At 53.6% G+C, this 24,623-nt stretch overlaps 5 protein-coding genes across 21 annotated transcripts in view; 4 read left to right on the top strand and 1 right to left on the bottom strand.

Annotated features, from left to right (window-relative positions):
* Window positions 1–6,258, top strand: part of KMT2A (lysine methyltransferase 2A) — a 39,352-nt gene extending 33,094 nt beyond the window's left edge. For all 3 annotated transcript variants that reach the window (XM_051812322.1, XM_051812324.1, XM_051812325.1), the window contains exons 28-36: window positions 50–130; window positions 650–714; window positions 1,096–1,266; window positions 1,794–1,868; window positions 2,126–2,300; window positions 2,679–2,786; window positions 3,183–3,266; window positions 3,658–3,787; window positions 4,154–6,258. In XM_051812322.1, coding sequence (XP_051668282.1) covers window positions 50–130; window positions 650–714; window positions 1,096–1,266; window positions 1,794–1,868; window positions 2,126–2,300; window positions 2,679–2,786; window positions 3,183–3,266; window positions 3,658–3,787; window positions 4,154–4,429 — 1,165 coding nt within the window. In that variant the 3' untranslated portion in view covers window positions 4,430–6,258. The remainder of the gene's footprint in view (window positions 1–49; window positions 131–649; window positions 715–1,095; window positions 1,267–1,793; window positions 1,869–2,125; window positions 2,301–2,678; window positions 2,787–3,182; window positions 3,267–3,657; window positions 3,788–4,153) is intronic.
* A 2,324-nt stretch (window positions 6,259–8,582) lies between these two features.
* On the top strand, window positions 8,583–9,916 carry TTC36 (tetratricopeptide repeat domain 36). Its single transcript, XM_051812381.1, has 3 exons — window positions 8,583–8,752; window positions 9,000–9,188; window positions 9,260–9,916. The coding sequence occupies exons 1-3, from the start codon at window positions 8,644–8,646 to the stop codon at window positions 9,526–9,528; spliced, it is 567 nt and encodes a 188-aa protein (XP_051668341.1). The 5' UTR covers window positions 8,583–8,643; the 3' UTR covers window positions 9,529–9,916.
* Window positions 9,917–10,087: 171 nt separating this feature from the next.
* TMEM25 (transmembrane protein 25) lies at window positions 10,088–13,610 on the top strand. Of its 14 annotated transcripts, none has more exons than XR_007908464.1 (6): window positions 10,088–10,263; window positions 10,347–10,631; window positions 10,867–11,157; window positions 11,232–11,718; window positions 11,804–11,912; window positions 13,485–13,610. XR_007908464.1 is itself a non-coding variant. In XM_051812366.1 (6 exons), the coding sequence occupies exons 1-6, from the start codon at window positions 10,185–10,187 to the stop codon at window positions 11,859–11,861; spliced, it is 915 nt and encodes a 304-aa protein (XP_051668326.1). In that variant the 5' UTR covers window positions 10,088–10,184; the 3' UTR covers window positions 11,862–12,304. The 14 variants fall into 14 exon arrangements, 9 of the variants coding, with proteins under 9 accessions (XP_051668326.1, XP_051668327.1, XP_051668321.1 ...); XR_007908463.1 differs by lacking the exon at window positions 13,485–13,610 and adding an exon at window positions 12,488–12,610; XR_007908465.1 differs by lacking the exon at window positions 13,485–13,610 and adding an exon at window positions 12,488–12,610 and having other exon boundaries at window positions 11,232–11,704.
* IFT46 (intraflagellar transport 46) lies at window positions 12,540–16,310 on the bottom strand. Of its 2 annotated transcripts, XM_051812370.1 has the most exons (11): window positions 16,226–16,298; window positions 15,954–16,127; window positions 15,750–15,877; window positions 15,143–15,217; window positions 14,951–15,044; window positions 14,520–14,648; window positions 13,998–14,119; window positions 13,848–13,914; window positions 13,540–13,600; window positions 13,218–13,303; window positions 12,540–12,877 (listed from the first exon to the last, which is right to left on the bottom strand). In XM_051812370.1, the coding sequence occupies exons 1-11, from the start codon at window positions 16,265–16,267 to the stop codon at window positions 12,782–12,784; spliced, it is 1,074 nt and encodes a 357-aa protein (XP_051668330.1). In that variant the 5' UTR covers window positions 16,268–16,298; the 3' UTR covers window positions 12,540–12,781. The 2 variants fall into 2 exon arrangements, with proteins under 2 accessions (XP_051668330.1, XP_051668331.1); XM_051812371.1 differs by lacking the exon at window positions 15,954–16,127 and having other exon boundaries at window positions 16,226–16,310.
* A 69-nt stretch (window positions 16,311–16,379) lies between these two features.
* Window positions 16,380–24,601, top strand: ARCN1 (archain 1). The gene is made up of 10 exons (XM_051812352.1): window positions 16,380–16,474; window positions 17,486–17,749; window positions 18,372–18,551; window positions 18,810–19,015; window positions 19,423–19,584; window positions 20,207–20,372; window positions 21,599–21,746; window positions 22,005–22,113; window positions 22,253–22,457; window positions 23,009–24,601. Exons 1-10 carry the CDS (start codon window positions 16,472–16,474, stop codon window positions 23,096–23,098), a joined length of 1,533 nt encoding a protein of 510 aa, XP_051668312.1. The 5' UTR covers window positions 16,380–16,471; the 3' UTR covers window positions 23,099–24,601.
* Window positions 24,602–24,623: the final 22 nt, after the last annotated feature.

Genomic DNA, 24,623 nt, shown 5'->3' on the forward strand with positions numbered 1-24,623 from the left:
ACACATGGCTTGGCAGGTATTTTGAATGTTCCAAATCTTTTTCTTCCAGGACTCCTGCTATGAAGGCAGATGCGCAGGATGCAGCAAGCGTAGATCAGCCATCGCAGAAGCCATGTGGGCAGTCTGCAGGGTAAGGGATGAACAGACCTTTCTGTGGGATTCTGCTCACTTGAGCTGAAGGACGTTTGTACAGAGAATGCGGGAAGTCTGGCTTTCCTAGTTGAAATGTCTGAGGAGCTTTCAGTGGGGAGCACACTGTCATGTTTAGTTGCAATATGGAACCATTTTGCATTAAGCTGTGTGTAACTCTGGGAAGCTCAGAGCTTGCTGAGGAGACGCTCGTGCAGCGATTCCTGATCGTGTGTTAGCACACACCTTATTCCTGAGTGGGGCTGACACAGAGCAGATCATAGCCTGTGTGAAATTAGGCTGCTGCCCACAGACCAATAGAGGCTGCAGACAGAAATGCTACTGAGTAGAATCTTTTTGTTTGTTCATTTCCAATTGAACTGGTGTCAGAATATTCGACCTGGAAGAAGGTTCTTTCTGTCTAGTTCTCAAGATTTCATAGACTACTGCTCAGGATTGGTGAGGAAATGAGGCTGGTTGTTGACTGTTTTTCTCCATGTTCTCTTCTTTCCCTCCCAAGGCAAATGACAGTGCTCCCAGAGTCTCAATCAACACAGAACTCAGTAAATGAGCAAGAAAATGCAGGTACATCACTTCTTCAAACACACCAAGTCTTGGGGTTCTCCAGGACCAGGAAAGTGGTGTTTGAAGTTTTGATTTTTATGTGTCTTGTTCTCTCAAGGAAAGGCTCAGAGATATAACTTGTGTTATTCTTGCTATGAAGGGAGGAAAGGTTTGTTTGCTATTAATAGGTCTTGGACAAATAGTTTTGTCTCTATTTTTGGTTTGTGAGAATTTCAGCATTTGAGATTTCACACTCTTATTTTGACACTCTAGAATTTTTTCTTGATTGGATGTACTGGTAAAAAGGCAAGTCAGTAAGGCATTTTCAGTTGTGGAACAACAGGTGGAAAAAGCATCATTATTTCCAGTTCCCATCTTCATGCTGGCTCCTGTCTTTTCTAGGCTCAAAAGCTCTCGAGGAAGAAGAGAGCACTTTCAGCTCCCCTCTTATGTTTTGGCTTCAGCAAGAACAAAAGAGGAAAGAGTGTCTTGGTGAGAAGAAACCAAAAAAAGGTTTAGTTTTTGAGATCTCTAGTGATGATGGTTTTCAGATCTGCGCAGAAAGCATTGAAGGTGAGAATCATGCAGTGTTGGTTGTACTGATTTTAGCTGTCCTTACTAGAAGTAAAACTGTGACTTTTGAGGGTCCCCTACTTGCTTTTTTATAGATTAAAAAAAAGAGAAATCTCTTGGTTTACAACCCTAGAACAAGCTTTGTTCCTGACCATGTCTGGATTCTATTTGTTTTTCTTTTTTTTCAATGGAATATATTCAGTGAAATGTATGTTGCTGTCTCATTTTGTTTTATCAATTGACCAATGGTATTCAACCTTAGTTTGTCAAGAAATAGGCAGTGTGGATCACACAACGGAGTATTGGGTATCCAGACTTTTCCTCCAGACCAGTTGTAGTATACCCTGCCTTCCCTTTATGCCAAAGTGAATTTTGGAGAGGATGGAGAAGCAATTAAGATCCGAGGGTCTTAATTCATGCCCCGTGGAAGGTTGAAAACTTCATATTCTCCAATTAGTTTATTTAAATATGAGCACCTCGGTGCTCGAATACTCGGTCACTGTTTGTCATCTGTTTGTGTGGTGCAGATGCCTGGAAGTCACTGACTGACAAGGTCCAGGAGGCCCGTTCGAATGCCCGCCTGAAGCAGCTGTCCTTTGCAGGTAACACCCTGCCCAGACAAACAGATGTCTCTGTGAGCATCTTGAGGTCTTAAGAGTTTCAATTCAGCTGCCACCTGATTTATGGAGGATAATTTCTTCCCAGTGGAAGGATTGGAAACTCTAACGTGGAATGCAGTAGCTAATGCAGTGCTGCTGTGACAGCTGTGCAGTGCCCCTGCTGTCTGTGACAAGCTGCTGTATCTTCCTGCTCCAAATCTGCACTGACAGTGTTTGTTGTGCTCTATTTCTTATTCCAGGTGTGAATGGTTTGAGGATGCTGGGGATTATCCATGATACTGTCGTGTTCCTGATTGAGCAACTGTACGGAGCAAAGCACTGCCACAACTACAAGTTCAGATTTCACAAGCCAGAGGAGGCCAATGAACCTCCTCTGAACCCACATGGCTCTGCTCGGGCCGAAGTCCACCTGAGGCAAGTGTGAGTTTTGTTGACGTTGGGGTTAAGGGCCCGTTGGCTCAATAACTAATGCCATGGCAGGGCAGGAGCAACAAAGCTCCACAGCTCTAAAGCTCTTGGTTAAATGTTACCAACTGGCACATGAAAATCAATTATTTGGCATCTTTGCAGTCTGCACATTTTCTTGTGCCACTTTGTGGCCTGTTGCTTGGTTTAACAATGCTTTCCTGGCTGGAGCTGTTCTTGGGCTATGCCTTACCCTGATGCACAGGGGCTTTAAGAGAGGACAGAGTGGGGAAGGTGTGAGACAGCAAACATGTCAGACTGTTGTGGCAACCACATGTTTATTTTCAGTCAGTATAACAAACTCCCTTTGGTCTCTTTAAATTGCAGGAAATCTGCATTTGATATGTTTAATTTCTTGGCTTCTAAACACCGACAGCCTCCAGAATACAACCCAAATGATGAGGAAGAGGAAGAAGTGCAGCTGAAATCGGCCCGGTATGCAGCAGGGTTTAAAGGTTCAAAGGGGAAAATAATACTGTGGTGTTAAAGTGAGCAGATGGGGTTTAGTTATGCGTTGTGTGCTTTGATGGACGTTTAAACCTTGAAAGCTGCCAAGAACTACCAGACATAGAGGTGACTCCTTCAATAGCAAGAGAGGTGACAGCTGAAGGTGACCATCAGACCACTCTGCCTTTGAATGTTTCTTTTCCTTGTAAAACAACGTGATGAGAATTTTGGGAGGAAATTATCTTTTACATATATATGAAAACACAGCATTTATTTTGACTGTGTTCTCTGTGGGCTGCAGTGTCACAGTGTCTGAATTAATCCGTCTTGGAAAGTGCCTCAGATAATATGTGGTTGTCACTTAGCAGCGCCTCTTTGTTCTAGGAGGGCAACCAGTATGGATCTGCCAATGCCCATGCGCTTCCGGCACTTGAAGAAGACCTCCAAGGAGGCAGTTGGTGTCTACAGGTACGGTTTTGCTTTGGTACTGCTGCCTCTGGGATAGGAGACAGTGGAAACTGAAAACTTCCTGCAAAGCCAGACTGCAAAATGCAGGGAAAAAAAGCAGGCTTGGGCTTTTTACCTCCTCCTTCTCCCTACCCAAGTTATGTATTTAAAAAGTAATCCTCAGGACAAACCACTTGCTCCATGCTGGCTTACTTTGGCAATAGCTGAGGTATGTGCTCAGATGTGGGCAAAGAGACCTGGTGTTGTTCTTGTTAGTGTTCTGTTAGAGAAGGGTAACAGTACCACGGTGGTCCTTGTCATGAATAACTCATTTTCTGCAGCCTTTGCAATCTGATGTTCCTGAGCTTTGCTTGTCTCATTTGAAATACTCACTTTTCTTGTTGCATTTTAGGTCTCCCATCCATGGCCGGGGTCTGTTCTGCAAAAGGAACATCGATGCAGGTGAGATGGTGATCGAATATTCAGGCAATGTCATTCGCTCCATCCTCACTGACAAACGAGAGAAATACTACGACAGTAAGGTGAGTTTTGGGCTTTTGTAGACGTTCTTAAAGAATTTGGGAGAACTAGAAAGTGGCTGTGAAGGTAGGACAGGCCTATATGAAAACTGTGTTTGGAACATCACAGATTGGGTTTACAGACTACCTGGGATATTTCCATTCTTGCTGGAGCTTTAGAGGCACTTCTGATTCTCTCCTGTGGGCTCGGCAGGGTCTCGGGCCAGTCTCAGTGAGTGCGGGAATGAAATGATTCAGGTGGGAGCCCACGGGGCCCAGTGGAGAGAGGCTGCAGACACATACACAGGCTCAGCTTCGGAGCTGGGCTGTCTGCTGGGGTGGCTGTGCCTGCCCTGCCTGCGCTGACCCTTCTCTGTCCTCCCCGTGCAGGGCATCGGGTGCTACATGTTCCGCATTGACGACTCTGAAGTGGTGGATGCCACCATGCACGGCAACGCGGCCCGCTTCATCAACCACTCCTGTGAGCCCAACTGCTACTCCCGGGTCATCAACATCGATGGCCAGAAACACATTGTCATCTTCGCCATGCGCAAAATCTACCGAGGGGAAGAGCTCACCTACGACTACAAGTTCCCCATTGAAGACGCCAGCAACAAACTGCCCTGTAACTGCGGCGCCAAGAAGTGCAGGAAGTTTTTAAACTAGAACTTCCATCAGCTGCAAGTGAGCCCTGGAGGGCCTGGGGCGAACCAAAGCTTCGAGTGAGCCCCTCTCCAGCTGCTTGGACAGGATGGAGAGGCTGGAAGCAGGAGTGAAGATGGGCTGGGCTCAGGGACCTGACTGGCGGCTGTGTTTGTCCGAGTCCACATCTTCATGTCTCGCATGTGCACACTCACCCTTGTGAGAGACACGGGGCGGCTGGAGAAGATCCTCAGCGTGGTTATGTTTTTGCTATTCTCATTTCCCCCTGCCCCCATATTTGTTTCTCAGCATGGGGCTAATGAGTGGGAGAGGGGAGGGGAGGTCAGCCCAGCAGGCGCAGGGCAGCAGCTGTGGGTCCTGTCCCTTTTTATGTCCTGGCTCAGAGCTCTCCTCTGAGGGCTGAGTCAGCGGTTGGGTAGCACAGAGTTTGAGTGAGCTTTTCTCCTGGGAAGAGGGGCTGTGTCTTGCCAACAGTTCTCCCCCTGGGGACTGCGTGTCTGCAAAACACTATCTGTGAGCAGGAGGCTGCCCTGCCTGCGCAGGGCTCTGCGGCACAGCGGGCTGGCTCAGCTGCCTTCACAAGGAGAGCAGAACAGAGCAGCCCCCAACTAGACAGAAGGGAGTTTGGCTGGCACTTTGCTCTGAAATCCCTGCCTGAGAGCAGGGGAACTCCTGGCATTCTTTGGCAGAGAGGGCTTGTGCCAACAGTTGGGGTGCTGTAAATCTTTGCCAGCAAAGGCTCCCACTTCAGCACTTCCCTCCCTGGTTGTGTGGGAGGGAAGTGCTCCTCTCTGGATCTTGTCTCCAGCAGCTGGCATCCTCCTCTGCTCAGCAAGCTCCTGGCATTGCCAACCAGCAGTGTCTTGGTCACCATGGAGCTGGTCCAAGGAATTGGACAGAAGTCTTTAAGGAGAGAGGGGTGGTGTAAGGTGGCCCTGGACTCAGCCACACACCACTGTAGGGCAGGAGCTAGGAAGGAATGGTGTGGGGGCACCTGCTCTGCTCTGCCATGGCACACTGTCCCAGGGCCAGGGGGGCAGGCAGAGGAGTGACCCTGGGCACGTGCTTGTCGTGGTTCGTGGTCTGGGTGTAGTCACGTGTTCCACGAAAGGCACGGGAGGGGCACCAAAATGGAGCCAAAGTTCTCTGCAAAGACAAGGCCAAGCACCAGCCAGCCTTGTCCGTACAGCATCCCAAAACTCATAGGAAACATGTGAGGTGGTGGCTCAGGAACCAAGCAGGGTCTGGATGAGTCTAGGGACACCACCATCCTGGTTGGAGCGGCGTGAGCCCTCCTCCCCACGGGGTCTGCCCTGCGCCTGAGAGCAAAACCTGAGAGAGAAGTGAGAGCCCCTGACAGCGACGACATTGGATTCTGCTCTGTTCTGTTTACAGTTTAGTATTTAAGGTTTTATAAATGTAAATATATTTTGTATATTTTTCTATGAGAAGCACTTCATAGGGGAAAGCACTTATGACGAGGCTTTTTAAACAGTGGTATTATCCTAATTTAAGAGAATCTCTTTTTAATGATTTTTTTATTTTCATAGGACGGTTCTAGGAAATACCTGGCTGGACACAGTCTGAGCCTTTCTCCAGAGGGGGGGTTGCTTTTGTTTTGTTTTCTACTCTTGTTCTGCCTTTTTGACTTCAGTAACTGTCTCCAGGAGGGTTGGCTGGACCTTAAACTGTACTTGCCTGTAAGGATGGGGGCAGGAGGGAGAGCTGCCCAGCGTGGGAGGAGTTTGGCTCTGTAGGAGGACAGTCTGTGCCCCGGGCAGGAGGCGACTCCGCCTTGCTGTGCACTAGCGGAGGGTTTAAAAAAAGAAAAAGCGAGACCCAATGAGAGACCTGACCCTCGATGCCTCTTTTCTGGGATGAAAGAGGCTGGTCTGGGGCATGTGCCTCCTCCTTCAGTCTCTCCCTCAAAGGCAGATGGGTTTTTCCACAGAGAGGGGAAAGCAGAGAGTGCCCTCGCTTTCCTGAGCTGTCCCTGTGGGGTAGGTCAGCGGCCGTTCCAGGAGCCGGTGGGTCCGAGGGCTGCTCTGAACCGGCACCGGCAGTTGGCGGGGAAGGGACCAGGAACAGCTGCTGACTCCCCAGGTCTCTCAGAGGGGCACCCTGAATCTGCACCTCTCGGGTCTTGAGAATTCTTCCTCTGCCCTGAGGAGGAAAAACAGCGCTTGGAGGGTCGTGACCTGCCGGTTTCCTTTCGTTATTGCACTGTGTGAGGATAATTTGGTGGTAACTGTTGAAAGCAAAGTCACATTGACGCTGCATTTGTTACTGAGATGATTTGATGCACTGACAGTTTGGGAACGCACATACCTTGAGGAGCCCGGAGAGTGCCCGCCCTGGGGATCTGGGCCCCGTGGCTGCTCTCGGCCCTTTTCCTTCCCTGTTTCTGATGCAGGGTGAGGGCTCAGCCCTCCTCGTGGGGAAGCCCATGAATTTATCCCAGAGCTCAGCTCCGCCACGCTGCTGCTGCCTCCCGATGTCCTGGCTGCGGGAGGAGGCTTTGCTGGGAAGTGCTGCCCAGAGCCACCCCACGTGGGGAGAAGTGGGAAGGAGGGTCGGGGGGAGCCCCCCGAGATCCAAGTGCCAGGCATCCTCCTCCCGCCGGGACCAGCCGAGCCGGCGGGCTGCCCGCTTTGCTGCTATTCCCGTGGCGGCTGCCTTGGCGGGAGCTGCTGTGGCCAGTGAAACTGTCTGTACCCCCGGGGAGCTGTGCCCGGGCCCCTGGGGCGAGCGGCAGCAGGGCCGGGGCAGCCATGGCCGCGGGGGCTCAGCCTGCCCGCCCTCGCCCCAGCCAGTCGGGAGCACCCAGCTCCCCATGTATGAATGTATATTTTATAAGGACTGACACAGATCATGGTATCTGAAAATACTAAAAAAGGAACCTTAGGACGTTTATTTTTCTTTGTACAAAGCGACATGGTTTTTTTTTAAAGGAGAAGCGGGTCATTGCAAAGGGCTGGGTATCTTTTCTTTCTGGTTTTCTTTCATTTCAAAGCAATACCAGGTTCTTCAGCAGGACGGTCTGTGCAGAATCATGCCATTCACCCATACACTGGTCCACTCTCAACACTCGCAAGTTTTTTTTTATAACTATAAATACAGTATATATAGGAACTAATATAGTAATGCACCGTGTAATGAAGCCTAGTTCAGTATCGGTCCATGGCTTTTAATTCTCTTAACACTATAGATAAGGATTGTGTTACAGTTGCTCACGGCGCTGGGAAAGCCTTGCTGCGCATTCCCGCTGGCAGCCAGGGCAGGGAGCCGGGAGCGGGTGGCTCGGCCTTTCCCGGCCCTTCTTGTTACAGTCAGTACTTGTACAACTTGGTTTCTTCCTTTCCTTCCTCTTGTTTTGGTTATGAATGTTGGGGTACCACCTGCATATAGGGAAAAAATGTGCTCTGTGCTTTCCTGGTATCTTTTTAACGAGGTACAGTAGCTTTGTCTATCAGCCGAGAACTATACTTGTGGTGTTTCTTTTATTGAACTTACAGTCTCTTTAGTAACTACAGGTAGGTGAATAATTGTTTAAAAAAAAAAAAAAAAAGCTCTGCAAAGGCAAGGTTATGTTCTAGAAATACATTTCTTGACAACTTATCATGTATAACAAAACGTTTTTTTTTCTTGTGTTCTTCCAAGCTTCTGGTTGTTTTTGTTTTTTTTTTAAAAAAAAAAGAGGAAACGTGTCTAAAGTACATCAGTGTTAACTCCCTGCCACAGGGAAGAAGGAAATACTTTAATAGTTTAAAAAAATGCTGAAAGCTCTGCAAAAGACTGAATGTAAAAATAAAAAGTGTACATAGTTGTAAAAATACAAAAAAACAAAGGAGTTTTTAAACATGTTTATTTTCTATGCACTTTTTTTTATTTAAGTGATAGTTTAATTAATAAACATGTCAAGTTTATTGCTGCAGAGGGCTGCTCTCCATTTCTTCTTGAGGATTGAGAAGCTGCTTCTCCTTCAGGAAATTCGCTGGGGACAGGAGCCCCTGGCCAGCACCGAGGGCTGCACGGGGTGTTTGGTGAGGAGCCCTCAGCTCCAGTGCACATGGGGGGCACTGGCCAGGTGGTGGGGCCTCACGCCTGGGCTGCAATAGGATGGGGCAGGGTGAGGTGGGGCTGGCAGTGTGAACATTAACCAACCCACAGCCTCCCCCTGGAGCCCCATCACAGGCCTCAGTGGCACAGAGGGCACCATGGCCACGGCGAACGACAGGGCTGTCCTGCAGACCATCTTTAACCCCAGCACCCCTTTTGGGGACATCCCAGGGTTGGATGAGGAGGAGGAGGACATCGAGTTGGAAGGTGAGGTGACACTGCACTGGGTTCTCACTGGAATTGGTGGCGGGGTCCCCATGGGGTGAGCCAGCAGGCAGGGAAGGAGGCTCTGCAGGCTGGGAGCAGCTCCTGCCTGAGGCTGGACCTCACCACCCTGTCCTGTGCCTGTTCCCTCCCTGGACTGGAGGTGTAGGGTGGCACTAAGGCTTGCAGCCCACGGGGTGTCCTAGTGCCACCACTTCCTAGCCAAGGGCTCCTGTTTGCATTGCCACAGTGGAAGCTTTTCCATTGGAGTTGCTGGAGCAGGTCCGGGACCTGGAGCTGCAGGGAGTTTCTGCGGCTGAGTCGGGAGACGTGAGCACGGCCCTGGAGCGGTTCAGCGAGGCCATTCGCCTGCTGCCTGAGCGCGCCTCGGGCTACAACAACCGGGCCCAGGCCCTGCGCCTGCGGGGGGACGTGGCAGGTGAGCAGCACAGGAGCAGGTGGTCTCCTGGTATCCCCATACCCCACCAACGCCCCTCTCCCCCTCACCAGGTGCCCTGCAGGACCTGGACACCGCCATCCGCCTGAGCCGTGGGCGCAGCCGGGCCGCCTGCCAGAGCTTCGTGCAGCGTGGCCTCATCCACCGGCTGCAGGCGCGGGATGAAGACGCTCGGCAGGATTTCGAGTGCGCGGCACGCCTGGGCAGCGCCTTTGCCCGGCGGCAGCTGGTGCTGCTGAACCCCTACTCGGCGCTCTGCAACCAGATGCTCTGTGAGATGCTGGGGCGGCTGCGCAACCCCAATGGCACTGGGACTGAGTGAGTAGGCCAGGTAGAGCCATGCTCCCGAGGTGGCCTATAGGCAGGCAGGTCCTGGCTGCCGTAGAAGGTCTATCTCTGGTGTCAGAGATTCTGTTCCTCCTCCTGGCTGATAGCCGGGGACGGGAAGTACCGAAGTGCCTTGCTGTTTGTGTCTTGCTCTGCTCCACTCCCAATAAACCTCCTCCTGTCCCTGGCACTTGGGCTCCGCTTGCGGCGTTGCGGGCGTTGTGCCGCGATTCCCGAGCACGCACAGCCCCGCTGAGATGGGGGCCCTGGTGAGTGTGAGGCTGGGCCCCTCCGTTGAAGAAGGGAGATGGGGTGCACGGGAAGGTGCATCCCCTATCCCCCCTGGGTGCCGCTCTCGTGAGCAGCGGGCCTGCTCGGGGGCGGCAGTTGCGGCGCCAGGCCGGAGGGAGGGAGGGATTGGATTCTCGCGGCTGCGCCGGGCCCGCCCCCGCGCCGCATGCACGGCCCTGCGTGCCGGGGCCCAGAGCCGCACTGCAGACCGGGCTGGACACACACAGCAGCAGCGATGCCGCAGGTAAGGTGCAGCCGGGCCACAACCTCCGGCCCTGCTGTCTGCTGGAACACGCGGGGACGGCCGCATATCCCTGCTCCAGCTGCCTCTCTCCTAGCGCTGAGCACGGCTGATATGCCATGGGGTGTCCAAAGGGCTGGCCGGGGTCTGCCCTTGTCCCCCTCCTGCTGCTCGGCCTCCCGGCGCTCTCCTCAGCAGGTGAGGCTGTGGTGGGGTCCGTTGTACAGCTCCGGCAGCAGGACCCCCGCTGCAGCTCTGACGTGCCGCGGGCTCTCCGGCAGGGCTGGGGGAACTGGGCCCCACCATCGACGGGCAGCCGTGGACAGTGTGCACGCTGCGGGAGGGGGAGAGCCGTGCCTTCACCTGCCGGGTCCCCCAGCCAGTGCCCGGTGCCACACTGGCCTGGTACCTCAACGGCCAGAGGCAGGAAGCCAACCTCTCAGCTGCAGGCACTGCCAGCACCCTCACCCTCACTGCCCGGCGCTCTGACCACCAACTCAACTGCTCCCTGACCGACCCAGCCTCAGGGGAGACCTACAATGCCTCTGTCCTCCTCAACGTGCAGTGTAAGGTCCACAGCACTGGTCTGCTTCAGACTGGGATATGGGGAGGGTGTGTGGGGCTCCAGCCTGGTAGAGGCTGGACACCATAACCTGTGCCCATCGTAGTCATAGCAGAGCAGCAGCTTGTCAGTCCCATGCAGATGAGGCAGAAAGTGCTCCTGGACCCTGGCGAGACAAATCCTACTCTGTGTTGCCCCCATCCCTCCTGCCCATCTCACTGTTTCTGTTTTTTACCCAGATAAGCCGGAGATCCTGAGGGCAGGTGCCCACTACCAGGAGGTCGAGGGTTCTGGCCTCCTCCTGGTGCTCTTTGTGCTGGTGCAAGCCAACCCACCTGCCAGCATCACCTGGGTGGACCAGGATGGGCACGTGATGGCCAATGCCTCCGAGTTCCTCCTCCTGGGTGCCACACACTACCCAGGGCTGGCCAACCACTCGCTCCACATCCATCTCAGCAGCGTGGCTGGGAACTTCTCCGTCAGTGCTGCCAACAGCGTGGGCATCACCACCACCTCACTCCTACCCACAGGTAGCTGTTGGGGGGGTGGGCACAGCACAGCAGCTGTGTGGAGGGGTGCTGAGGGGGCTGCACTGCCTGTGCAGGTCTGCTGGATGCCCACGTGGAGCTGCCCCTCCTGGGTGTTGCCGTCGGAGCAGCACTGGCCCTGGCCACCCTGCTCAGCCTGGGCTCCTGTGCTGCCTGCCTGGCGTGCCGCTCACCCAAGCCGGTGCCAGGCCCAGGACGAGCAGGAGGGAGCAGCCCGCCCAGCCGGTGCTCCCGTTGCAGTGGCTCCGAGCACCCACAGCCCCAGGGCACACGCCTGCCCCGCCAGACCCAGTCCCTGCCGCCTGACCTGCACCTCAGTGACCTCGCACAGGAGAATGGAGGTAAAACCCCAATGTACCAGCGCAGCAAGACACATAGGGCCACAGGTGCTGCCTTGGTGAGGGATAGATGTCTTGGCTTTTGCTCCTTTTCTGCCCTGCAGCTTCCCCCAAGGATGTGGGAGCTGGTGCCAGGGGAGAAGATAGTGCCCTGCCAGGGCTGGAGAATCACCTTGTCCTCAACAAGCTTGGTGAGGAGGTACAGGTGGGCAAGTGGCCCCCAAAAGTTGTGCTGTGGGATACTGAGCTCCGTGGTTGCCCCAAAAGGCAATGAGCTGTTTGTCCTACAGGTTTTGTTCAGCTCCCAATGTCTGGGCGCATCTACAAAGTGCCCAGCGTAAGCAGTGACGAGATCTGGCTGTGAGTCACGGTGCCCATGAGCCAGGCGCCCAGCCCCAGGTACGTACCAGCCTCTGGAGCAGGGCAGCCAACGGTGCCAGGGAGGCTGTTCTGGGAGGTGGGCGCTGAGCAGCTCTGGCTCTGTGCTACACTGTGTGCTGCAGGGCTCAGGAGCTGCACTGTCAGCCAAGGCATGTTTTTATGTAGCCCATTCACTTTCCCAATAGACTATTATAATCAAAATGCATCAAAGCTCTTTATAGCCAGGCTCTAGTGCTATGATTCCTCCCAGGGTAAGGCCAAGCACCAGCCTTGCTTTAGCAGGTTTGTGACTCGCTTGCTGCATGATCCTCTCTGCCCCTGCCCCTTCTGCTGTGGCAGATGGGTGGGCAGGCAGTAGGGCAGGGGCTGGGGAGAGTCGTTCCAACAGCAATAAACTAAACTCGAGCGTCTGTGTGGTGCTGCGCAGGTTATTTTCCTTGGCAGGAGATAAAGGGCTTGAGAACAGGAAAAGTGGACTCAGTAATAAGGGGCAGACAGATTCGAGATCCCCAGGTCAGACTAGGAACACCCTGGGCAGATCTGAGTGTTGTGTCTGAGTGTGGAATTTATTCCTGTTTGCTCCAACCTTGTAGCTTGTGCTCAAGAAACCTCTGCTCTGCAGCACCTACAGCACAGGGAGCCTGACACTTTGAAAGGCTGGTTTAATGCTGAACTCCTTGGGAACAAGTCAAAAACAGCCATTAGGCAGCTTCTGCAACAAAAATGATGAGTCAAGTCCTACTCTCCAAACACAGAACAGCCTAGCAATGTCTCCAAGACCAAGGAGGCTTTTGATGTGCTGTGTGACATTTCACAGCCTGCTCTGGGCACACCTTAGTGTGCAGCAGCAGACAGTGATCCAGGAGATGAGGGTTTAATGTGAAGCTTCAGGTAAAGCTCACCACCTCTGCCTCTGCCGCTTGTGAGGGTGGGTTGGATGGTGGGCTCCTGCCTTTCTGCCCATCAGCCAGGGGCTTGAAGTGCTGCAGGGAAAAGAATGTGCTCATGCAAATATCCGACTCCTGTTGCTCAGAGTACATGCATCTGAACACACTGGCCACATCAGCTGTGTGTGAGCTGTGTGCTCAGCAGTGCCCCAGGAAACATGCTCTGGCTCGTGCTGGCCTGTTGAACAATGTGGTGCCCCAGCTCGGCAGCGCAGCCGAGCTCCCTGTGTCAGGCAGAGGCACCAGGGACAGGAGCAGCTGAAATATGTTCCCAGGGCCCACCAGCCCTTTGCACACACCCACTGCTCCAGAAAGCCAAAGAGGACCTGGGCAATGCTGCCAGCTGGGTGAGCAGCACCTGGCTGGAGCTGCCTACCTGCGAGTTCTTGAACTCCGAGAAGAGGGAGAAGAGGACATGCAGAGGCTGGATCCGGCTCTTGTACACGGGGATGTCCAGAATGGCTATGGGCAAGAGCAGTAGCGTGTGAGGGCACCTGGGCTTGCACGCTCGTCAGGAAGAGCTGAGCTCCCCACTGCCCACCATCCCTTGGGCTTCTGTGCACCAAAGACTGCAGTCCCCTGCAGTACAAGAGCCATTTCCCACTGAGGCAGCAGCCTCCAGCTAAAGCCCTCTGGCTTTCAGTGAGAGCACCAGGCCAGCAGCAAGTTGTGTCCCCAGCACAGCCTCCCCAGCTCACCGCAGATCATGTCGATGTATTCAGCGAGGTCACAGCTCATCTCCGCGGTCGGGAGGCTCACCTGGAACAGATGGGGCCATCAGCTCTGCTCCTGGATTGCAGGAGCCCGGGAGCACAAGCAGGCCACTGGGGCAGCAGCTGGGAATTCCAGCATTGGGCTGCTCTCCGACTTCTGGCAAGGGGGAAGTGGTGAGGAGGAACAAATCTGAGCGGGCTGAGCTGTGGGATGGAGCAGGCACCTGGCTTTCACGGCAGATGGTTTCTAAGTCCATGCGTTGAGCTAATTACTGATCACTCAGACAACATACCTTTCCCAAGAGCTCCTCAAATTCCGGTGACCATTCCTGCATCAGAGTCTCAATGTCAGGCATTGGCCTGCCAGGGAAGAGAAAAACAAACTTTAGGATCACACACAACCTTCCACTGCCAGACTGCGGTGAGCTGACGTCAGGGATCACCTGGAGTAATGGACTGTGGCAGGAGGTTTGCAGCGGTGCAGTTCACTGATACTTTCAATCCAGCTGTCAATGGCTTTGGGGTTCTTCTCTGCATTCTCCAAACTCTTCACTTTTATCTGCTGCTAAAAACACAAATATAAACCTGGAAGTGTTTTGTGGTGTTTTGAGGCTTTTTGGGAACCCTGTGTTTGCTCCTGATGAACCAGGGCTTCTCTCTTTCCCAGCTGCACTTTATCTATGGATTTCTGCAGGCAAAATGCCAACTAAAACCAGGTATGGACAACCAAAAAGGAAATAAAGCATCACCCGAAGGGAACAGACTCAAAGTCTGTACCAAAATTTGCATTTTGGTTGCAGTTTAAAGCTATGGATTAAAGCAAAAGGTTCATTTTTGCTACTTTTACAGTCAAGTTCTTAGTTGTACCGCAACACTGGAGTCACAGAGACAAAAGTAAGAGTAAAATGCCATGGTTTCACTCCAAGCAGTGTGCAGCAAGTGCACCCTCCCTCTCCCTGACTCACTGTGATGCTGTGCTGCTTGGAGTTCTCTGTCAGCCAAAGAGAGAGCACGGTGGGATCTGACTGCTTGGTTGAGGGCTCATCCAGGACCAGCAGGCCAAGGTTGTCAGGCTTCCAGTCAGGACGGGGAACCTGCAGGAGAACAGAGCCCTCTCTGTGGAGTCCAGGGCAGGTTTGTACAGAGCCTTTCCATGAGCTCCCTCGGATGCGTGTACTCAGCACAGTGCTGCCCGAACAGCACGTGGTGTTGGAGAAGGGAAAACCCAGCCCTTACCCCAAGTCACCTAAGTGCTGTGTGAGAGGTGACCAAACCACCGGGTGTACCTTTCCAGGTCTCTGCCTATTATGTCCCAGAGCGAGAGCACAGCAACAGACCCTGCCATGCCCACTGCCCCATGGGGCAGGGCCAGGACAGGAACCTGAAGAAACTGTACCTTTAGGAATGCATCAATATCCCCAACAGCAGGAATAAAGTCTGGAATAAAAGGCTGCAGCTTGTGCTCAATCTCTACTGTTTTGGGAGTGTACCTGCAAAAAAACACCACCACAGCATCTGTGACCAGGAACTGTGCTGCAGTAATTGATACAAAAGAGAGCCAAGAGCAGGCCAAAACCCTTCCACTCACCTCTTGATGTATTCAAAGAGGTCTTTGATTTCAGAAGACACTTGCAGGTAGTCAAAATCTGCTGGATTGAAGTCACTAAAGAAAAGAAGAGAGTCATGGGCAAAGATTAATGTGTGGCAGGTTCTACAGGGCCCTGTTTTGCCTTGGACCTGCTGGCCAAGAAAAGTACTTGAGTGAGGGATAGTTGTGATCATATAGCTCCACAAAGAGTTGCCAGAAAGGGGCTAAGTGCTCTGCACAAAGGCAGACATTGGGACAGCAGTGACATGGTCAGCAATGGCTTTGGAGCTGAAAACGTTAGAAAAAGAGGAGGATTATCAGGAGCTGAGTGACGTGTTTGAGATGGTCCTTTCCAAGGCTGGCTGACACCTTGGGTTGTTCCAGCCCTGCCTCTCCTGGGCACAGCACCTGGGGCTGGTTCATCACCTGGAGGAACCATCGCCCTGGAGCACTGGGGACGCCCTGGAGCACTGGGGACGAACTGCCTGTCTCGATGCCCATGATCCTGCTCACCCTCGCGGGATTAGGGATCCGGGGATCAGCAGAGAGTCCCGTACGGCCCCCACCAGCCCCGGCCCCAGCTCGTCCAGCCGGTAATGCCGCTCACCCCTCCAGCGCAGCCCCCTGCTCCTCCGAGTCATCCTCCGAGTCGCTCTCCGACGAATCCTCCTCCGAGTCCTCATCGTCCTCGTCGTCGTCCTCGCTGAGGGCGGCGGGGTGGGCCACTGCCTCCTCCTGGGCGAGAGAACCACGTTCTCACCGGGTGTCCCCGGGTGTCGCCGGGCCGTCCCCCCGCCCGCCCCGCTCGTACCTTCCCGCTGCCGCCCCGCTCGCCGCTCCTGCGCTCGGCGGCGCCGCCGGACACCGTGGGCCGGCGGGAGCCCCGCGGGCGGCCCGCGCCCCCCGCCCGTGGCGAGCGGGCCCCGGGCTCGGCCTCGGGCAGCTCCAGGCTCTCGTCGTACAGCTGGTTCTCCACCGGGCGGGGCTACGCCGAAAGGCAAAGTCAGGGGCAGGGCGGCCCAGGGCCCACATCCACCGCCCCCCGTGTCCCCCCGTGTCCCCCTGTGTCCCCCCGTGTCCCACCTCCGCCCTCCCCGTGTCCCTCCGCGCCGCTGCCGTCGCCATGGCAACCCTACCCCTCCGGCTGGCCAGAGCGGCCCTGGGGCGCGCGCGCCCCCTGGCGGCGGGGAGGAGCCACTGCCCCGCCCCCCCCGTGACGACATTTCCGGGTGCGGACGTGGCGCGACGCCGCCATCTTGCGGGGCCGCCCGGGGACCGGACGGACCGAGCGCCGCTCCCGCTCCCGCTGCCGCCGCCGCCGCCGCCGCCATGGTAAGAGAAGGGCCGGGCCCGCCCGCCGCGGGTGGCGTGGGGCTCGCGGCAGTCTCTGGGGCAGCCCCCGGGCCCGCCGGGCCCTCGCGCAGGCCGACGCTGGAGTCCGCGGCCTGGCGGGACGGAGCGCGGCGCTGCCGCCCGGTCCGGCGGGGCCGCGGCAGCTCGCCCCTGCTGTCTCGGAGCCGCGGTGCCTCCTGAGCCGGCTGCTTCACGTTCGGGGTCTCAGGTGTAGCCGGGCGGGCGGTGCCCGCCTGCCCTGCGCTGTGGCCCTGAGAGCTCTGTCTCTCGCGGGGCTGCTCCGGCTCCTTTTCCCCGTGGCAGCGGTGTGGGGATCAGCACAGACCCCCCGCGCACGGCTCCGCCTGCGGCAAGGACCAGTGATGCCGTGTTGGAGGGTTTCGGGTACTTTCTGTCCGTTTGGGGATTTAAAAGCTCTGAAGTACAAAACAGCGTTATTCTGACAAAGGTAATTAAGAAACTGATCTGTGAGAGGGAAATGTCGGGAGGAAGTCTGGGCAGATAGAGAGAAGAAGGAAGACAAAGTGCAGCTGGCGAGTGATAACGCTTGCGAGCTGCCCGGGAGGCACCTGAGGCCTGTGGTGATAACCAGGGCTACATCAGCCTGGCTGTGCTGTGCGTGTGGCACTGGGAGAGATGTCACATTTCACAGCGTTCCTGTGTGTAGTAAGCTGAGGCAGCCTGATGGAAAAGTCCATCTCCTGGAGCCTCCCCTGACGCTCCTGCGGGTTGTTACACCTGTGTGTGTGTGGAATCAGGAACGGGTTCATTTGCCTGACAGAAGCAGGGAGAGCTCTGAGGTTAATGTAGGGACAGAACATGGAATGGGGAGAGAGAGAGAGAGAAAAACAGAGGTGTCTCTGCTCTTGGCCATAATTCAGTTCCCGGTCACAGAAAAAGACATAAAATCACATTCTGAGTGCATGCAGGTAAGGTGTGGTGGGAAGTGATCCTTTCTGTGGGCCAGGCTCACCCGCTCCGCTCGCCCAGGTGCTGTTGGCAGCCGCCGTATGCACGAAGGCGGGGAAGGCCATCGTGTCCCGGCAGTTCGTGGAGATGACCCGCACCCGCATCGAGGGGCTGCTGGCGGCGTTCCCAAAGCTGATGAACACGGGCAAGCAGCACACGTTCGTGGAGACAGAGAGCGTGCGGTACGTCTACCAGCCCATGGAGAAGCTCTACATGGTGCTGATCACGACCAAGAACAGCAACATCCTGGAAGACCTGGAAACACTCCGGCTGTTCTCTAGAGTGGTAAGGATCTGTCACTCGGTGATGTGGCTGTAGCCTGGAACAGCGCCGTTGTGGGGCACCTGTTTCTGAGCTGGTGCTGGAGCACTGCCTGCCTCTACCTGGCAGCGTGGTGTTACAGAGCTTCCCTTCCTGACTAGGAAGAAAGCTCTGAAGTTTTGTTGGTAGTTTTGAACTTACCATAAGAAATCCTCAGTTGTAGTTCAGTTGATGAGACCAAAGTGCTGATCGTAATTTAGCATAAATTAGCCTAAGGCTCATATTACTTCAAAAAGTAACATGATGTTACAAGTGCAGGTTGCTTTGCAGGGATCCTGAAGAAGCAAATTCGTGTCTTCATACAATCAAACTATTTTCAGGAAATCTGCTGGCCCTAGCATGCAGTTGGGCTCCTCTGAGTTAGTGTTACAAGGAAGCTGAGAGGTTCTATAAGGATTTTAGTGTGGAAAAACTAATAATGGCAAAACTTCATCTTGTTTATCAACAGCTTAATGGTACCTGCAGCAGCGGAAGAGTGCACTGGGGTTGGGAGGGTCAGCAAAGCTGTGACCTCTGGGATGGTAGAAGGAAAGTGTTTACACAGTAGTCTCTGTGGGTACTCCTTTAAAATGTGTTCTCCTACTAGATCCCTGAATACTGTCGAGCTCTGGAGGAGAATGAGATCTCTGAACACTGCTTTGACCTGATCTTTGCATTTGATGAAATCGTCGCCCTGGGCTACCGCGAGAACGTAAATCTGGCACAAATTCGGACCTTCACTGAGATGGACTCGCATGAGGAAAAGGTGTTCCGGGCAGTCCGAGAGGTGAGCACGGACACCTGCGAGCTTGGCACAAGGTGCCATGTCTGGGAAATGCTGCTTTTGCTATACAGAGGTGTTCTTCCACTTTGGTAGGGCCATGCAGTTATTTAGCTTTTCTGTAAACTTGTATTCTGTATCTGTCTAAACCTGTATCTTGTTTTGTTTTTGTTGGCAAGGGGTTTGTGGGCAACTGCATTTAGTTCCTGTGCAGGCTGAAGTTGAGGTTGCAAAGCTCCATCAGTCTCCTGTCTCTTCTTTCAGACGCAGGAACGCGAAGCAAAAGCTGAGATGCGTCGTAAAGCGAAGGAGCTGCAGCAGGCCAGGAGGGATGCGGAGAGACACGGCAAGAAGGCACCCGGGTTTGGGGGCTTCGGCAGCTCGGCCGTGTCTGGGGGCACGACGGCAGCAATGATCACAGAGACCATCATTGAGACCGAGAAGCCCAAAGTGGCACCAGCACCAGCCAGGTAGGGGGACAGCAGGTGGCAAATGTTCTCTGGAGCCAGCGGTGGCTCAAACTATGTGCCCAAAGAGAAGTTCTAACGTAGGTTCCTCATCTGTGTAACTATTGAGGAGCATTTGTGCCATATACCATAGTAACACCCTTTGTAGTCTCCCTGGAATCTTGGATGAGCAATGAGCTTCCCATTTTGTGTGAGAAAAAGAGGTCCCAACTCCTGGTAATACACAGAACAGAATCCAGATCTAAATTATAGCTTAGCACCTGACACGTAAGACAATAGTGCTGTGCGTGTTGTCTCCAATAAAGGGTGCCAAAGTGAATGGTGTGGTGTTGGGATAGTCAAGTTATAGTACTTAAAGATAACCAGGAAGGAGGAACCTGTTGCAGTGAGCTGACTTGACCTCTGTTTAGACCTTCAGGTCCCAGTAAAGCCTTGAAGCTCGGCGCTAAGGGGAAGGAGGTGGACAACTTTGTGGACAAGCTGAAATCAGAAGGAGAAAATATCATGACTTCCGTAGGCAAGCGCTCTGTGGAAGCAGCCAAAGTTCTCGCTCCTCCTGTTAACATGGAGAGGTGAGTGCTGCCCTTGCTTTGGAAGTGGTCTCCTCACAGCTCTCCCTGTGTGTGGCCCTGGGAGAGAGCCTTCCTGTTCCTTTTAGGCTTTTTCCTGTGCTCCCTTACCTTGTAACTATAACAGTTGGTGGGCAAAATCTGGGAAAGTATGGCAGCAAGAAAGTAAATAGCTAGTTTGGTTAGGCATCTTCCTAACTAAAATGGGATGTCCATCCATTGCTGAGCTGAGGTTGGGAATTTTCTGTGCCTTTTGCCTTCAAATAGCCGCTGTTTTCCCTGTTTCCCTGCCTCATTGCCACTCAGGATGGAGGCATTCACGCTTCATTTTACATGCAGCAGTTCAGAACCTTTTAGTGCCTGGAGTGCTGTGGCCTGGCAGAGGGGATTTGAGTGACCACCATGTCGAGATGCTGCATCAGTGCCGTTTAACTGGGGTCCCATCCCTTGCAGACCCGTATCCCTGGATTCACCTGCCGGAGCAGCATTAGCCCCCATGGTGCTGGCCATGCTGTTCTGTTCAGGAGCTCTTGCTCAGTACGCACAGCCTGTCCTTCCTGAGCACTGATCTCTCTGCTGCCTGGGAGATGAGTGTAGGACTTGAGCTTTTTCTCTGTCTGTCTAGTGTGCACATGAAAATAGAGGAGAAAATCTCCTTGACTTGCGGCCGCGACGGAGGGTTGCAGAACATGGAGCTGCATGGCATGATCATGCTGCACATCTCCGATGAAAAGTTTGCACGGATTCGCCTGCATGTAGAAAACGAAGACAAGAGGGGAGTGCAGCTGCAGGTAAAGCCTATCTGGAATCCTCTGCTGTTGAACGTGCTTTTGTTGTTTTCCAGGGGAAAAAAAAATTGGAAATATTTGAGCATGTTACTGTCCTGTATTCTCATCCAAGCTTTCTCAGCAAATGCATTGGAAATGGGAGTACTCAGTGCAGGGCCAGTCATGCTCAAAGGATTGAAGTTCACTAGAGAAATGCAGTCTCGGTGCTCGCCATCCTGTCATTGGAGCCTTATCTGCCCAGCAGTGCACATTGGCATGCTGGGTGACCTCACTTGGACTTTGCAGCAGCCTAGTGTGTTGCTTGGTGCCTGTTTGTGTGATGTCAGTTGCAGCTGTGGACTGGGAGTAGGTGAACAAACTTCTGTGCCAATGGGGAATGAATTTATTCTCTCTGGAGCCATTTCTTCCTGAGGTTGCTTGTCCTGTCACTGCTGTACCTGGGATGATTCCTGGAGCACTTGATCACAGTCAATAGTAGCAGCTCAGAAGGTTCTTGGGAGATTTGTCCTTCCCTTTTTCTGTATGACCATATTGATCCCTGGAGGTGGTGTTGCTTTGACACACTCTGGCTCACCCCTTGCCAGGGGCTTATCCCTACATCACTGACTGCAAATCCACTTCCAGCACATCCCATGAGCGAGTGTCTAACAGTGCTTTGAGTGGAAGATGAGGCCAAACCCTGTGCTGACTCCTGTTTTTCTAGTGGAACTTAACAGTGATTTGCAGAAAGCCTCTGCTTCCAAAAAGCTGCTCGTGCTCACAGTTGGGAAGCGTGTGTTTAAATGGAGTTTGGCTCCTGACACATACGTGCGTTAAGGTTGCTGAGGGAGGTCATAGTAGTGTGGTTTCATACTGTTTTTCCCAGCAGCACTAGGTTGATTTTTCTTCAAGAGAAATGTGTGCTGTGGACCTTCAGTATGTTCTTTAGGATTTGAGGAGTTAAGTTGTTTTGTAAGTACCAGTCCAGGGCATGTATTGCTAGAGTCTCTGGTGCAGTGACACGTAAGAATGGCAGTGGTGTGGATCCTTCTTGTCAGATCAGCATTTCCTGGAAGGAATCCCAAGTTGATAAGCAGGTGTGCTCCAGATGGACTTCTGAGCCAGGAGCAAGCCTGATGTGTGTTTTGTCAAGAAAAACACTCTGTGTAGGCCTGTCCTGGTAGAACCTGCATTACCTACAGTTCTGTCCTTGGGCCTACCTACAGCCTGGACATGTGTTCTTCTTTCAGACTCACCCAAATGTGGACAAAAAGCTCTTCACTACAGAGTCACAGATTGGTTTGAAGAACCCAGAGAAGTCATTCCCTATTAACAGCGACGTGGGCGTGCTGAAGTGGAGGTTGCAGACCACGGAAGAGTCTTTCATTCCATTGACGAGTGAGTGCGAGTCTGGGAGCTCGGGTGGAAGAGGCTGATGTTTGTCTGTGGGCTGCTTGTTTGTATCCACCTTGCGGCAGCTGGGCTGCCTGGAGCATGGCACAGTGTGAGACATTGGAGATCCTGTATGTATCCAGTGGATAGTGCCTGCCCTCAAAGTCAGAATTTCTAGGGGATGACTTGGCTGGGCATTTCGAAGTGAAAGCCTACTTCATGTGGAAGGCCTGTGTGGTTCACACACTGTCTCTGTACCCACAGTTAACTGCTGGCCCTCAGAGAGCGGGAACAGTTGTGATGTCAACATTGAATATGAGTTGCAAGAGGAGAGCCTAGAGCTGAATGATGTGATCATCACCATCCCCTTGCCGTAAGTAACATTCCTTGTCCGAGCAGCACTAACAAGTCCACCTCCTTCTCCTCCCTGGTTTGTGGATCTGGTCAAGCTGACAGGCACTTTCTTAGCTCCATGCAGGGAAGTTATTTTCACTTCTCGTTGCCTGCTCTAGGTCTGGTGTCGGCACCCCAGTGATTGGGGAGATTGATGGCGAGTATCGCCACGACAGCCGGAGAAACCTCCTCGAGTGGTGCCTGCCAGTGATAGATGCCAAAAACAAGAGTGGCAGCCTGGAGTTCAGCATAGCAGGGCAGCCAAACGACTTCTTCCCGGTGCAAGTCGCCTTCGTTTCCAAAAAGAACTATTGCAACATACAGGTATGGTCACTGCCGGTGCTCCACAGGTGTGATGTCACTCTTGCCTCAGTCCCTGTCTGACTGACACTGGCCATGCTGCAGCGAGGCATTGCTGTCCCACTGGCCCTGGCTGAGGGGTTGACATTTACTTGCTACTGAGATAACTGGATTTGGGAGTGCCAGCAGACAGCACTGGCAGCTGACACCTCCCAGAGCTTGCCTGCAGTTTCAGTTGTGCCTTCATGCCTCTGAGGAATCATTAATTCCCCTCAGAGTTCATTAGAGAATCCATCAGCCTTGGAGCCAAAACACTGCTCAGCATATGACTGTCTGCCCCCACTGAAGTGTAGCCAGCAGCTGCCGTTTCACTCCTCAGTGGAGACACAGTTACCACAGAAGATCACTCTTTCAGGTTTCCTGGGAACAAAGATCTTTGTTTCAGGGCTGAGTTGTGGTTCAAAGGTGCCGGGTCAGTTCTCCCCTCATGACCATTCCAGCTTTGGGAAACACAGCATCACTGTGGTGGGGAGCGGGGTTCGATGCTGAGCTAACACTGCCTGTTGTCTCCACAGGTTACCAAAGTGACCCAGGTAGACGGGAACAGCCCTGTAAGGTTTTCCACTGAAACCACCTTCCTGGTGGACAAGTACGAAATCCTGTAATGCTAGACGTGGGGAAGTGCAAAGGAAGAAATTTTTTAAATTAAAACAAAAAAAAAGAGACCGACGTTTATTCTGAATGTTGGGAACGCCGCAGCCCCCTCTGCTAGGACATGTGGCTCCGTCTGCCATCTGCAGCGTTCCTGGGTCACAGACATTTTTGGAAGAGAATTGACGTGCTCGTGGGGGGAAAGGCCACAAATTTCTTTGGCAGATTTTTACCGGCCGGCAGAAAAGCAAGATCTCCGCAGAGAGCCTGACTTTGATGTGTTCCCTCCTCCCCTGGCGACGCCCGGAGCTCAGCCCCAGAGCCGACCAGACATCGTTCCCTACCCTCCCAAAGCGTCACATGCTGTTCCGTTGTTGGTGCTTACATTTTGATTTCTCCTCGTCCTCCAGCTCTCACTGAGGAAAGCAGGCACTGAGAGAACGTGTGTGGGGCCGCCTGCTGCTCCGGACCCTTCCATCTGGTGGAAGCTGAGCAAGTTGCCCTTGGCCTCAGAGGTGGGGGGATCGTAGCAGGGGCACAGGGTGGGTAAGAGGGACCAGGGGCTTTGGTCCTTTTGCCCCACAAGGTTACTGCCGTTCCTTGAGCCCTGCTGTGCTGCGATGGCTCAGCTCCAGGTGCTCTGGCTCCTGCTGCAGGGGGAGAGCTTCTATAGGGGACTGTGTCCTCGCTGTCTGCCACAGCTGCTCTTGGGCCAGGCTTTGGAGGAGGTTTAGTTAGGTTAGAACCAGCTGCATGTCCTTTGCAAGGCCCTTTTGGTATCTGGGGAGGCAGAAGGCTTTTTCTGCCTGGGTGAAAGGAGCTGAACCCGGGTAACTCTGCCTGCTGGTCAGAACATGTCCCAAACCAGTGTTTGTTCAGCGCTGGCAGGGGGGGAGAAGGAAATGCTGTTTTCCAGGAAACATGGGGGCTGATCTGAGCTGTTCCTCTCCCCACTGCCTCACCAGCATTATTTGCCTCATCTCACAAACCTGTGCTCCCCTCACAACTCATCTCACCTGTGTGGCTGGGGCCTGTCACAAGTGTCACCTGCCCCCAGGCACACCTCACCTCTGGCCGGAGGGCCTGAGTGTGGAAGGCAAAGGCCCTAGAAGTGCATGTACTGTGCTCTGTGAGAGACAGCCAGCCTGTCATGGGCCCCTGGGGTCCTCTGCCAAAGAAGTCCGTGGTCTCTCCTCTGCTGGCAGCACTTGAGAGAGAAATCAACCCTGGTCCTGTCCTGGGAGGGCAAACTCTCCTCCCTAGCAAAGTAGGCAATGAATCCCAGTAACCTGGTCCTGTTCCAGAGCTGCTTGTCTGAATGATTTTTAAAATGGAGTCGAGGCTAGTTCAAGCATCCGAGGAGCTTTTTTTTTCTTACATTCGTTGGAGGGTGATATTTAAACCGAGCTGAGATCTCCCCTTTTTGTAACCCCATATGATCCTGGCCTAGGGAATAGAGCACATTCCAGTGTACACAGAGAATACTGAGTCTAATCAAATAAAGTACTGTCAAAGGAGCTGGCTGGGGGTCGTGAGGTC

The sequence above is a fragment of the Manacus candei genome, unplaced genomic scaffold (assembly GCF_025592945.1).
Source record: "Manacus candei isolate 608988 ecotype Guabito, Panama unplaced genomic scaffold, ASM2559294v1 h1tg000086l, whole genome shotgun sequence".
Taxonomy (NCBI): Eukaryota; Metazoa; Chordata; class Aves; order Passeriformes; family Pipridae; genus Manacus; species Manacus candei.

What these genes read in the sequence shown, in the direction of transcription:
- IFT46 (XM_051812370.1), bottom strand. Translation starts at nt 16,267, where the DNA reads ATGGCGACGGCAGCGGCGCGGAGGGACACGGGGAGGGCGGAG. An exon ending in TTGAGGAGCTCTTGGGAAAG is followed by an intron (nt 13,601 to 13,847) that starts GTATGTTGTCTG and finishes CATCTGTTCCAG; the next exon opens with GTGAGCCTCCCGACCGCGGA. An exon ending in ATACATCGACATGATCTGCG is followed by an intron (nt 13,304 to 13,539) that starts GTGAGCTGGGGA and finishes TCTTGCCCATAG; the next exon opens with CCATTCTGGACATCCCCGTG.
- ARCN1 (XM_051812352.1), top strand. An exon ending in TCCGGCTGTTCTCTAGAGTG is followed by an intron (nt 17,750 to 18,371) that starts GTAAGGATCTGT and finishes TTCTCCTACTAG; the next exon opens with ATCCCTGAATACTGTCGAGC. An exon ending in ATCATCACCATCCCCTTGCC is followed by an intron (nt 22,114 to 22,252) that starts GTAAGTAACATT and finishes TGCCTGCTCTAG; the next exon opens with GTCTGGTGTCGGCACCCCAG.
- TMEM25 (XM_051812359.1), top strand. Translation starts at nt 10,185, where the DNA reads ATGGGGTGTCCAAAGGGCTGGCCGGGGTCTGCCCTTGTCCCCCTCCTG. An exon ending in TGTCCTCCTCAACGTGCAGT is followed by an intron (nt 10,632 to 10,866) that starts GTAAGGTCCACA and finishes TTTTTTACCCAG; the next exon opens with ATAAGCCGGAGATCCTGAGG. An exon ending in CACCTCACTCCTACCCACAG is followed by an intron (nt 11,158 to 11,231) that starts GTAGCTGTTGGG and finishes CTGCCTGTGCAG; the next exon opens with GTCTGCTGGATGCCCACGTG.
- TTC36 (XM_051812381.1), top strand. Translation starts at nt 8,644, where the DNA reads ATGGCCACGGCGAACGACAGGGCTGTCCTGCAGACCATCTTTAACCCC. An exon ending in GGAGGACATCGAGTTGGAAG is followed by an intron (nt 8,753 to 8,999) that starts GTGAGGTGACAC and finishes GCATTGCCACAG; the next exon opens with TGGAAGCTTTTCCATTGGAG. An exon ending in CCTGCGGGGGGACGTGGCAG is followed by an intron (nt 9,189 to 9,259) that starts GTGAGCAGCACA and finishes CCCCCTCACCAG; the next exon opens with GTGCCCTGCAGGACCTGGAC.